At 34.2% G+C, this 13,602-nt stretch overlaps 1 protein-coding gene and 1 pseudogene across 1 annotated transcript; one reads left to right on the forward strand and one right to left on the reverse strand.

Moving 5' to 3' along the window:
• Window positions 1–4,533: 4,533 nt before the first annotated feature.
• Window positions 4,534–6,271, reverse strand: LOC104779864 (aquaporin TIP1-2). Its single transcript, XM_010504277.2, has 2 exons — window positions 5,483–6,271; window positions 4,534–5,061 (listed from the first exon to the last, which is right to left on the reverse strand). Exons 1-2 carry the CDS (start codon window positions 5,867–5,869, stop codon window positions 4,687–4,689), a joined length of 762 nt encoding a protein of 253 aa, XP_010502579.1. The 5' UTR covers window positions 5,870–6,271; the 3' UTR covers window positions 4,534–4,686.
• A 3,127-nt stretch (window positions 6,272–9,398) lies between these two features.
• LOC147945416 (uncharacterized) lies at window positions 9,399–10,441 on the forward strand (annotated as a pseudogene).
• The last annotated feature ends 3,161 nt before the right edge of the window (window positions 10,442–13,602 follow it).

Raw genomic sequence — 13,602 nt, forward strand, 5'->3', positions numbered from 1 at the left:
CAGGACTAATTAAAGGCAATTTGTATCGAATGTGACACATTCAACGCTTCCACTCCGACTCGGTGCATTGCAAAGGATTGATGAGCCCATATTTTGTTTTGTGTGGGTAGTCCCACCCCCACCATCAAACCGATAAGTCTACTTTTAGTGGATAAATGAAACATAAACGGTACTAGAATAGTAAAAAAAAAAGTAAAAACATAGTACGAAAAACAAGGATAACGTTGTTGATATTATTTTTGTGAGTGGTGTACCAAAGAATTACCGATTTTTTTTTAGTTGAATATAAAATTATTCAAACAAAAAAAACTGTTTTTACAATATAAGATTGTAAAACACTCAAAATATAAGATTTGGATGTAAAACACTCAAAATAAATCAGTTCTCCATCCTCTTTGATAAGTGCTGCAGGATGCGAGTGGCAAATCATAGGGCGAGACCATCAATATCGTCGTACGAGTAATCTCCTTGATTCCAAATAGAACTGAACCGATTCTTTACAATTTTTAGAAATATGGAATTACCAATCAACCTAATTTTTTTTTTTGTAAATTTGTTACGGATTAGTTAGACAAAAGTTATAACGTTTAATACCGTACGTGTTGCTATTATTTTAAAATTTGATTAATTTCACGAACTTTTACATTGCATAAACTTTGGAGAATGCATCCTACTATATTAATTGGGAAATACAAATATAAAACTAACTTTAAAATGTGTAAAAAATTACATTCATTTGCCATTAAAAAAGTTTAATTAATTAATTAATCTTTATTCATTATTAATAAATAAATAAATCTTAAGACAGATCAAATTAAATTAAATCTACAAAATTAAATAAAATCTATTCCAATCTAAACTAATTAGTACTTGAAAAAAATATTATTAAAAATTTAACAGCTAAGATTTTAAAATTTTAATTGAATAAAATCTACAACTACAAATTTTATCAACAGTTTTTACCCGAACAGCTTAATTTTTTTTATCAAAAATCTAATGAAATAAAATCTATATCAGTTTTAACAACTTAGATGTTAAAAACTAATAAATAATATAATAACAAAATAAATTATTACGATTTTTTATATAAAAAATTCAGCAACCGCAGGTTAGTACCTAATATAGAATTAAGTAATTTAACCCACAAGACAAACCTTAAGACATAAATTTATATATTTTGTCCTGGACCATTGCCCATTCGAACTCGGTCAGGCTTCGTATAACGGTATAAGAGAAACTTCTCACAACGCCTCTTCAGAGAATCCCATCATTCATATAACAAAATAAATGGGCTTACAATCTTTTCAACTATTGTAGCCCAAATTTATTTTATGAGTTCGTTTTTTACTTTCGTTTACGTCAAAATAGTTGCTGGTGACAAAGAGTAGAGAGCGATATAAACGTTCACTCACAACGATGACAAAGAAGATTTGAGTGCTTGTTGATACTTTATAGTGACGAGATTAAATTGTACAAACCAACCAATAACATGCAAGATGTTGAAGTCCCCATCCCCATGATTTGAGTATATGAGAGTCCAAAACATTTAACCCATAATGTTAGATATTTTTTACAGTTTTGAACAAAAAGATATTAAAAAAAACTTTATGAACAAAAATTCTGGAAACCTCTTTAAACAAAAAGTTTATAAAGAAAAAGATATTAACAAAAAGTTTATGAACAAATAGTAATGTTTTCATTTTTTAAAATCGAAATTCACAATTTTACAACAGTTTACTGTTTACTTATCCTCCACACAAAATCACAAACAAACAAAAATCTAAGTAGCCCTTTCTCTAAATTGTCACTTTATGGTGTAGGGCCTAACTTCCTAAGAAATTAAATGTGTATAAAATCCTGAAAATGTTTACGTTTATTGGGTAGAAGAGACAGAGAGACGGGGACGTAGTTGGTCGGAGAATGACGGGGGGACGTGAACGTACCGACCAAAAAACTTAAATGTGTGATCTCTATGAATTAGATTTTTGAACTCTTTACTTGCTCCAAACCGACCAAGCCATGCCAACTTTTTTTTTTTTTTTAAAGACTAAAATTTTGTGCTTCAAAAATGATTCTAAGCAAAATGAGAAAATGATGTCCAAACAAAAAAAAACAAAGGCAAATGGGAGAAAAAAACATAATTTTCTAATCTGTGGCAATGAATATCATAATATAAGAAATATTGGTAAGTGTATATGTAATTCTGTGATTGTCCACCTTTTGAATGACTTAACCCCGTGCTTCACGGCGAATTTTGGAACTGTGATTATGGTGAGTAGTGAGTACGTATGATTATAGTGAGTCTATTAAGCATAATTTTTTTATGTTCGGTGAATACTTTTTTTTTTTCTTTTTGGCAAATTAAACTAATTTATAATACATGAACTTTAAAGGTTTTTAATTACGTTTGAAATTTCATAATTATATACAAACTAAAGATTTCAAAATTAGTTTGAATTTTAGTGTGAACTTGTTTTTGTGTTACCAATTTTTTCTTTTTATTCTTAAACAGAGCCGGTACGAAACATATCACCAGTTCAATATTTGAAAACTGTTATTACATTGTCTGAAACAAAATTTAAGTAACAAGACAAAACAAAATTGACTGGGATGCACCGAAAATGAAAATCAGGCTAATCAGCCATGTGCCACACTGCTGTACTTATTTCAGAATAGCTCTCTCAGTCAATTAGTGTACGTATCCCACCTTTTTTTACCGAGCCAAATGTAAAGTTTACTATATTTTTTAATGTAAAAAGAAAATGTCCATCATCAAGAAAACCAAAATTTTAGAATCTGAGTTCAAGTTTAGGTGATAACTGATTTCAAGGTTTCTTTTAGATGTTAAGCTTTGCATGTGTTATTCTTCGTTTTTCTAAGAAATTACCGACATCAATCTCCCTCTCTCTCTTTCTATTTAAATGCCGTCAATGGGAAGACATACGGATTTGTGTGTGTCAGATTATGGAATAGATTTATATGGAAAGAACCAAAAAGAAGGTAGGAACAATTAAGTAATGGTGTGGTGTACGAATAGTCCAACGCTGCACATGGTAATTGCATATCGTATATATGAATTGCATCTGCATCTGCATGTGTATAATTTATTGCCTTTGATTCATCGTTCGTGGTTTGGTAAGCCTAGAGTTAGCTGGTTGTATTAGTTCTAGTTTATATCTTCGCAAATCTTTACGTCCACACTATCAAAATCAATCTGATTTATTATAAAGAACAGAAAAAAAAATTGATCAATGTATTAGACCACAATCCACATGCATGGAACCGTTTTAAATCCAAAAATGTGACAGTTTTTTGTGCTGTTTTGGTTTGGTTTCATTGGTCTTCTCTTCAGCTGAAGGATTGGATGTTTTTGGATACACGATGGATATATTTTGGTGTAATAAATTAGGGTAATAGTATGCGTTTGCTAGAGTTTATAAACTTTTTGTTTCTTAGCAGAAGAGCTATTAAATCATGTTGTGGCTGGCCTGGCTTGTAGGGTAGGTTCTTAGAGGTAGATGGTTCGTGCGTCCAATCGTTTCACGAACTTTATTATCCGATGAACCCCACAAGATTTTAGCGAATCTATTCCCATCCATCTATTGCTATTCACGTTTCGAAACCAAACAAATTGACAATCGAATGACGAAAATGTCCATACATATTCCCGCCGAAATGTTGGAAGAAGAAAAATAATAATACTGTGATATCGATTGGACGATATGGAGTGATCAAAACATGTCGTTGCTAACTCCGATTGGTATTTTGCTTCAGCTATAATAATAAAGCGCCAAATTGAGATCTCATGACATGTCTTTGTGGAGTTATGCTTTTAATTGAAAGATGAATCGATTCTTTTTATAAAAAAAAAAAAAATCTCTTTAATATATTAATATGGAAAATGAAAACGATTTATAAACTACATATATGATTCATAAAACTTTTAAAGCTAACACATACTGTCATTTCCAGCGAACATGATAGTGCATGTAAATTTATGTTAACATCGAGTGAGTTTCAAAGTATGTATTTATGTAAAGTTTGCGCGAGTATGTGCTAGTGTTATCTTCTCTTTTTTTTTTTTTTTGGCCAAATATCAATCACAAATATAAGTCGTAAGGATGTAATTTTATACAACTTAAATTATTTTAAAAAATTGCCAAATAATTTACACTCTCTGATTTGCCCAACTTAAATTCTATAAAATTGGCATAAACTGCGTGAATGGGTTCACCTACAATAAGTTACACATTCCACTAACTCATTTGTCTGTGTCTAGATTACGCTTTTGTCGGAACATAAATATGGGTAACTACATACTACTTTTGATTTAAAATAAAATGAAATCAATCATAAATCATTTATAAAAAAAACCCCATTTTCAATATGTTTCATAAAGTTTTGATCTAATTAGCTACGGCTCTTTAACTAAAAGCCTAAAAATAAAGAGAAAATCTTCTTTTTCCTAATCACGTTTCCTGGTTTTCCTGGTTTAGCTACGGTTCACTCATACCTTATAATTGCACAAGAACATTCCAAGGAAATTAGAACTCCAATAACAAATCCAAATACACATAGACAAAAGATTCATTTTAAAAGATCCAACGGCCAGAAACCCATTACAATACAAAATAGGAAACAAATCACGAAAAATTCATGAAATTAAGAAACAGTGAATCTGCATCTTCAGTAATCGGTGGTGGGCAATTGCTCGTGGTCGTTTCCGTTGATGAAGACGAACTCGTAGATGAGTCCGGCGAGTCCACCACCGACGAGAGGACCAGCCCAGTAAACCCAGTGGTTGGTCCATGTCCAGCTCACGACTGCTGGTCCGAAAGCGACGGCTGGGTTCATTGAGGCTCCACTGAAAGCTCCACCGGCTAGAATGTTAGCTCCAACGATGAAACCAATGGCGATTGGTGCGATTGTTCCGAGACTACCGTTCTTTGGGTCAACGGCTGTGGCGTATACGGTGTAGACTAGCCCGAAGGTCATCACGATCTCGAAGACCAAACCGTTTAAGGATCCCACTCCAGCAGATAGACCGAACGCTGGAATTGCCTGAAAAAAAAAAATTAATTAATTAGGTTTATTTACTTGCCGGAGAAGTTAGGTCAAACGGATGAGTTTTGATTAGTTGGAATATTCAATATGGGTATTAAATCAATTATAAAATCAGTTCAAAAATCAGATTGAATATAATTTTGAACCAAACCACAAGACAGAAAAAACAAAAACAGACTGTAAACTTATTTATCTTGGACAATACTACTAAAATCACAAAAATAATGGTCGGAAGACCAAAATTAACATTCATACAATTAGACTCGTTTTATAATTACAAAACTAATCACATATTTGCATTTTTGCTCGACACAAATTAGAGTAAGACCTCAGATCAGACCTATTCGTACTAGATTTGATTATAGTTTAGTGAGGTAAAATTTTAAACCAAATCAGTAGAGCAAGTAAGTGAAGTTACCTCGCCACCGGTGGCAAAGCTAAGGAGGAAACAAGCGGCGACTGAGCCAAGAAGCTGAGCAATCCAGTAAAGAATACCACGGAGGAGAGTGATGTTACCACCGACGAAGGCACCGAAGGTAACAGCGGGGTTAACATGACCACCGGAGATGTTAGCGCCGACTGAAACAGCGACGAAAAGACCGAAAGCATGAGCTAAGGCAGCGGCGACGAGGCCGGAAGGAGTGGTGGCTCCATTGTTAGTGAGCTTGTTGAAAGCAATTCCGGAGCCTGAGCCGGCGAAGACAAAGATCAAAGTCGAGATAAACTCAGCGAGCGCCGCTCTAAGTGCGTCGGGGTGAGTGACCTCTTGTTGGACTCCACCAATGGCTATGTTTCTGGTCGGCATGGTCGGAGAAAGATCGAACGGCCGAGGTTAAAGCTTTTGGTAGAGAGTGATGGGTTTTGTGAGATGATTGGTTTGGTTTTTCTTTTGTGTTGGAGGTATATATATAGCTATAGCCAAGTATGATCTAATCCATTTCTCGTCACATAAAACTTTTTTTTTTTTTTACCGGGTGTTGAAATTAGAGGAGTGTGCGTATTCTCTTAGTCATAATTTAACACGTAATTTTGTTATTTAACGTTGTATAATATTAATAAAAGAGAGACCTAATATGATATATAATATTTTTTAAGTGGCTAAAAATAGAAGTAATATACTATTACACAGTGAAAACAAACTTTTTTATCATCGCATTTTTTTGCTATTTATTTTTGGCGTTTTAACATATTTTTAACTTGAAAAACACTAAGATTACATTATACAGAGGTTAATTTTTTTTATAAAATACAAAACTTTTATAGAAAAATGATGTAACATTTGCGGGAAAATCCTAACATACTGTATATTAAATCGTCTAAGATAGGTATGTCTTACCATTTAGATTTTCTATTCTAAAAATAGTACAATATATACTACCATTTACAATATTATATACCTCTTGCATATAATATATACTACCATTTACAATATTTTTAATTAGTCAGTAAATAATAATGTAATAGATGATTTCAAAAACTGAAAACAAAAAAATGAAATGGGTGAGTGGTTTAACAATCGCCTAATTGGATTTGAGGTTGAGAGGTTTCAGTCACAAGATATTGAGGGGGTCGAACCAGACCAATAAGCCGGTTTGTCCAGAACCGCGACGATTAGGGATAATAAAAAGTCACATGGGTGGAGTCTAATTGATCACGTGTCGGTCGGCTAAGGAAGAGAGATAAGGTTAGTGAATGAGTTACAGCTGGATTTGTCACTGACCAATCACAAGTGCCAGCCTGTCCTTACCCTCTTCCACTTTTAGGATCTTTCTTTCCATTAATTTTTCCATCTTATTTTTCTTCCCATATTCTCTCAATAAATAAAAAAAATTCTGGTCTAAATTTTTCTGTAAATTTTTTTTTTAAATAAGAGATTCCTAAGTTTAAAGTTATGTATCCTAAAATTCCACAAAAAAAATCAGATATTCTCTATATTTAATTTATGTTTGTGATTCCTAATGTTTGATAAAAATAAGTATTATTTTAAAATAGTTTTTTGATTTCCTTAAACTTTATTTAATTTCTTTTGTAAAAAAAAACAAATATTTGTGAATTTTTGGTGTTTCTCAATCTTTTTATACATTTTTTAGTATAAGATTCAAGAAATAGATTTTAATAATATCATAATTCATCATAGTAGACTATAAAGTTGATTGTGATTATAAATTTTGTGTCATCTTGGTTCCACTTTTTGTCAATAACCCAATTTAGTTAGCAATCGTTCGACTGTTAATCATCTAAATTTTGAAATGTTGAGTTCAACTGATACCACAAAGAAGTACAAAACAATTTACTGGGAAAAAAATTTAGTTTTGTAGTACGTAAATAGTTAAAAACTGTACAAAAAAATAGATAGAAGAAAGTGAAGCAATAGTTTAAAAATTTGAGAGTTTTTTTTTTCTAAAATTTTCTTGTTTTTATTCGTTTTTATATCATTTTTGTCTTTTCGTTAATACGAAAATAATCCACCTCATATATCGTAGAAACGAGTAATTAATCACAATCGTTATCACTTTAAAATGTTTAGAAAACAAAACATTATTATTCACTATTGTCAAATCAAACTAATTATTATACAAGAACACAATAATGTGGACAGGTCCGTGAAGCTTTTTTTTCTCCATTATCGCCGGCCTGACACCATGGCCGGTGGGGATTTTGGACCTCTCAAGTTCTCATACATTAACATAAATAATCAAATCAAATATACATGCTCAAATTTAAAAATATAAAGTATATTTATATCTTGACCAAACAAAGTGTTTATATATAAACTGACATTTACGTTGATGAAAATTCAAATGGTGATATTAGAAAGCGCCGTGCATAAAATATGGTTAGTGTAGAACGAGATCAAATAGGATTAGAAATGCTGTATACAAAATGTATCAAATATTCAGATTTAAACTATTTTTTTTAAAATGTAAATGACGGTTTTTTTTTTAATTATAGATAAGAATCCTTGAAATATTATTGACATTAATTTGTGATTTTTGCAATTACAAAACAGTCATATCCAGTAAATATTTAACTGTGAAGTAAAACACTAAACACCATTCTTTTTTTTATAACTGACTGCAATTACAAAACAGTTTTCTTTTTCCTAACTGTGAAATCTTAAAATATACAGAAAATTGTTGTAAAACATGGATGGTGGATTTCTATAACCGACCCATATACGGCCCATGTACGTACTAGTGTTTACAGCCCATGGCCGAAGGCCTTTTACCTATTTCCTTTTCTAAGTCGGTTTGTACTAAGGGTTTGTCTATGCCCTATATATATATGTAACATTCGATTGATTCATTAATAAGACAAGAGAAAACCTCATTCGATTTCTCTAGTTTACAACACGTTATCATCACGACTTGTTCTAAAGTCCAACTGAGAAAATTCCCTAACCCTAAAACCCTAAAAACCGCCACACATAAAACCCATGTTCGTCCAAGCCCTCAACCGGATCAAGTTCGTAGCTCGGCGGTGGTTCTAGTTCGTGATCAATCTGTGTTCGTGGTCAAGCTTCAGTTCGTGATCAAGTTTTGTTCGAGACTAGTCCGAGGTTCGTGATCAAAATCAAGGTATATCCGAGGTCTTTAGCTCCCGGATCAATTCCAGTCAACCCCAAACGGTATAAGGTAAATAATCAAACCTTATAAGAACACATGTATCGAATCTGGACTTAAATCCTATAAGAACCTAAAATCTAAAAGTAAACAATCAACAAACAAAACCCTAAGCTTTGAAATCCTAAAACCCTAAAACTTTAAAATCTGATTGTTTGAGGTTTAGGATTACTTAGATTGTTTGCAATTACACTAATTATGATATGTTTAAATTTGGTAGATATTGATTGTTTGCTTGTTGCATGAAAACGTTAGAACTAGAAACCTAAAATCGAAAATATTAATCTGTTTTGTTCTAAGTATAATCCGATTGTTCTTGGCTGTTTTGTTTAAAATCAGAACCCTAAAATTAGATCTTAAAATCGGAAATCCTAGAGAATTATTATCTCCCTAAAATTTGTCATTATCCTGTTTAAAGAAAAAGGAAAATTTAATAAAAGAAAATTTTATCTAAGAAAAAGAAAAATTGCTAAAACCTGAAATTTGTGCATATTTCCTGTTCATACTAGAATTTGTCTAGGATTGTATTTTCATGCATGTTAAACCACGAAAATTTGAGTATAAATAAGCATGGCATGGTTCGGTCTCAAATACCGCATGGCCCTAAGTGATTGGCATGGTTCGGTCTCAAATACCGCATGACCTAAATTGTTGCATGGTTCGGTCTTAAATACCGCATGCTAATCGGATGCATGTTTTTCTATTTTATAGATGGCAAAGCTCAACAACCTCTCCTATGCTGCCCTTAATGTTTCTGGAGATAATTACTTGCAATGGGCATTGGACACTAAGATCAATCTAAAATCAAAGGATCTTTGTGAGTGCATTGAGGATGATAATGATTGTTCTGAAAAGAACAAGTACAAGGCAATAATGCATATTCGCCATCACCTTGCTTAGAGTCTCAAAAACCTGTACCTCACTATTGAAGATCCTTTTGACCTTTGGACAGCGTTGAAAAACAGATACGGACACCAAAAGACGGTGCTCCTACCAAAGGCTCAATTTGATTGGAAAAACTTAAGGATCCAGGATTTTAAATCCGTGGATGAGTATAACTCAGAGCTATTTAAGATAGTCTCAATCCTAAAGTTATGTGGTACCGAGGTGACTGAGGAGGACTTGCTAGAGAAGACATTCTCTACCTTTCACTCCAATAACGTACTGCTTCAACAACAATATCATGAAAAGGGGTTTAAGACGTTTGCAAGCCTCATCTATTGTTTGTTGCTTGCTGAGCAGAAAAATGAGATATTGATAATGAATAGTGCTTTGAGACCTCCGGGTACAGCTCCATTACTGGAAGCTCACAAGGTTGACATGGCAAAGAAAATCCTAAAGAGCCTAAAGAGCCGAAAGAGACTAAAGAGTCTAACTATGTCCGCATGGACCGGTTTGGCCGTGGCTGTGGGAGAAGTGGACGTGGTGGTCCTGGTCGTGGGAGTTACGAAGGACACAATTTTGGTGGTCAAGGCCGTGGAAACCGATTCGGCTTTGGCCGAGGTCGGGGTAGAGGCCGCGATATATTTAAACCGCAACATAAGACCAAGTCCACTTGCCATAGATGTGGTATGGATAACCACTGGATAAAGACATGCAGAACTCCTAAGCACCTTGTTGATCTCTATCAAGAGAATTTGAAAACGAATCCAAAAGCTAACATGGTTCATCTCGATGGTGAAGGTGATTTCGACCATGAGAAGGATGACCTACTGGATTATGAAACTTCTGATTGCTTGAGAAAGGATAATTAAACTCAAATGTGGTCTTGATTTAATTTTATGTTTCATGCTTTGCATTTGATTGGCTTATGATTTTGGATTATTGTTTGGTTTAAATTCAATAATATTATTACCTTTAAATATGCATTTGTTATGCTTTTATGGCTAAAACATAAATTCTTGTCCATATTGAGAAATGGCTAAGGACAAGAATATAATTGTGGTGGATAGTGGATCAAGCCACACAATTTTGAATGATAAGAGATATTTTGCGTAATCTCATTTTGAAAAATGCCAATATTAGCACAATAGCGGGTATAACAAGTTTAATTGAAGGCTACGGCCAGACACACATCTTGAACTAAGCGATGCCTTATATTCACCCAGCTCAAAAGGAGCTTATTAAGTCTAAAAGACATTCATTTGAATGGTCTACATGTTGAAACTAAGGGTGAAGGAAACCAAGAGTTCCTATGCTTTATTGAAATCACCCAAGGATCTAAGAAAATCCTAGAGACTATACCCGCATTATTTACTTGTTTTTACCATGCTAAGATTAATATGATAAAGGCTAATTTGGCAATGAATAAAATGTTCAATGAATAAAATGTTCAATGAACAATGCACTTTATGGCATGACCGGCTTGGCCATCCGGGTTCTAACATGATGCGTAAGCTAATTATGAATTCTAATGGGCACACTCTAAAAGAGAGAAGAGTTATTCCTAAAAAATCTCATGTGTGTAGCATGTACACAAGGGAAACTCATTTATAAGGCCATCACCAGTCAAAGTAACTAAAGAGATTTTCCACTTAAGATTATACGTCTAGATAATGCTGGTGAATTTACATCCCAAGCGTTTAATGATTATTGTATGTCCATGGGGGGAAGTGTGGAATATCTTGTGGCACATATACATACACAGAATGGATTAGCTGAATCCTTCATTAAACAAATACAATTGATTGCTCGACCATTACTCCTGAGGTCGAAGCTTCCTGTGTTGGCTTGGGGACACGCAGTATTACATGCAACAGAAATTATACGCATCAGGCCATCTAGTGAGAATAAAGAATAAATATTCGTCATCCCAATTATTAACGGGTCATGAGCCAGACATATCCCATCTAAAGACATTCGGGTGTGCCGTTTATGTACCGATTGCATCATCACAGAGAATAAAGATGGGACCTCAAAAGAGGATGGGAAGATATGTTGGATATGATTCTCCCACCATTATTAAGTATCTTGAGCCAACTACCGGTGATTTATTTAAGGCTAGATACACGGATTGTCAGTTTGCTGAATCCGAATTTCCTATGTTGGGTGGAGAGAATAACAAGCTGGTTAAAGAGATATCATGGAATCAAACATCCTTAAATTGGCAAGATCCTCGGACTCTAGCCTGTGATGCAGATGTCCAAAAGATTATACATTTGCAATAGCTAGCTATTCAATTGCCAGATTCTTTTGCTGACCCAAAGAGAGTAACAAAATCGTACATACCAGCTTGTAATGCACCAGTACGTATTGATGTTCAGAAGTAACACAATAATCAAGTTGCTACAGAGTCTAAAGCCCGTTTGAAACGTGGTAGACCATTATGTTCCAAAGATAAGAACCCTCAGAAGTCTAAGAAAGGTGCAAAGCAGACCGAGGTTAAGGAAATTATAGACATGGCCGCGGCAAATCCTAAGGCACCGAATGAGGTTTGGGACGCTGAACCTCAAGGACCTGAAGGTTTTGATAATAATGAGATCTCAATCAATTATATCATGTCTGGAATAAAATGGAACCGAAAAGATGTCGACATTGATGAAATATTTGCATACAAGGTAGCACTTGAGATAAATGAGGATCATGAACCTACGTCTATATTAAAGTTCACTCAAAGTAAATATTGGTTAAAATGGAAAGAAGCCATTGACGTGGAGTTAAACTCTTTAAAGAAGATGAATGTGTTTGGTCCGATCTTAAGGACACCATTCGATATAAAGCCAATTGGACACAAGTGGGTCTTTGTAAGAAAGAGAAATGAGAATAATGAAATCGTGAGATATAAGGCACGACTTGTAGCACAAAGATTCTCTCAAAGACCACGAATAGATTATGAGGAGACATACTCCCATGTGATGGATGCAACGACTTTTAGATATTTGCTAAGTCTGGTTATAAAAGAAAAATTGGATTTGCGGTTAATGGATGTTGTAAACACATACTTATATGGTCTACTGGAAAATGAAATTTATATGAGATTATCAGAGGGTATTGAGCTCAAAGATAAGAGTGGTTCTCGAGAACAATACTGCATAAGGCTAGACAAATCCCTTTATGGACTGAAACAAAGTGGGCGAATGTGGTACAATAGACTAAGTGAGTACCTAGCCAAAGACGGCTATAAGAATGACCCCATCAGTCCATGTATTTTTATCAAGATGTTTGCAAACAAAGGGTTTGTGATCATAACAGTATATGTGGATGATTTGAATATCCCAAACAGTTGAATATCTCAAGAAAGAGTTTGAAATGAAAGATCTAGGTAAGACTAAGTTCTGTTTGGGGTTGCAGCTTGAGTACATAAATGTTGGAATCCTTGTGCATCAAATGGCATATACTGAAAAGGTACTCAAGAGGTTTAATATGGACCAAGCTCACCCATTGACTAGCCCAATGGTTGTAAGAAGCCTTGATTTGGATAAAGATCCATTCGGTCCAAAGAAGGACGATGAAGAGATTCTCGGTCCAGAAGTGTCATACCTCAGTGTTATAGGAGCGTTAATGTTCTTGGCTAGCCACACTAGACCAGACATATGTTTTGCCATGAACCTCCTAGCTAGATTTAGCTCTTGTCCAACCCAAAGGCACTGGGACGGTATTAAGCATGTATTATGTTACCTACAAGGAACGTTAGATTTGGGTTTATATTATACTAACTATAACAAAGAAGATTTAGTTGGTTATGCTGATGCAGGTTATCTATCAGATCCACATAATGCAAGGTCTCAAACCGGCTACGTGTTTACACACGGTGGTACAACAATTTCATGGCGTTCGATGAAACAGACCATCGCGGCCACATCATCTAATCATGCCGAAATCCTAGCTATGCATGAAGCTGTGTGGTTGAGGTCGATGACTCAACACATCCGATCAGATTGTGGAATGGCCGATGACGAGGAAGCGACTATTATAT

The sequence above is a fragment of the Camelina sativa genome, chromosome 4, assembly GCF_030686135.1.
Source record: "Camelina sativa cultivar CO46 ecotype springtype chromosome 4, ASM3068613v1".
NCBI lineage: Eukaryota > Viridiplantae > Streptophyta > Magnoliopsida > Brassicales > Brassicaceae > Camelina > Camelina sativa.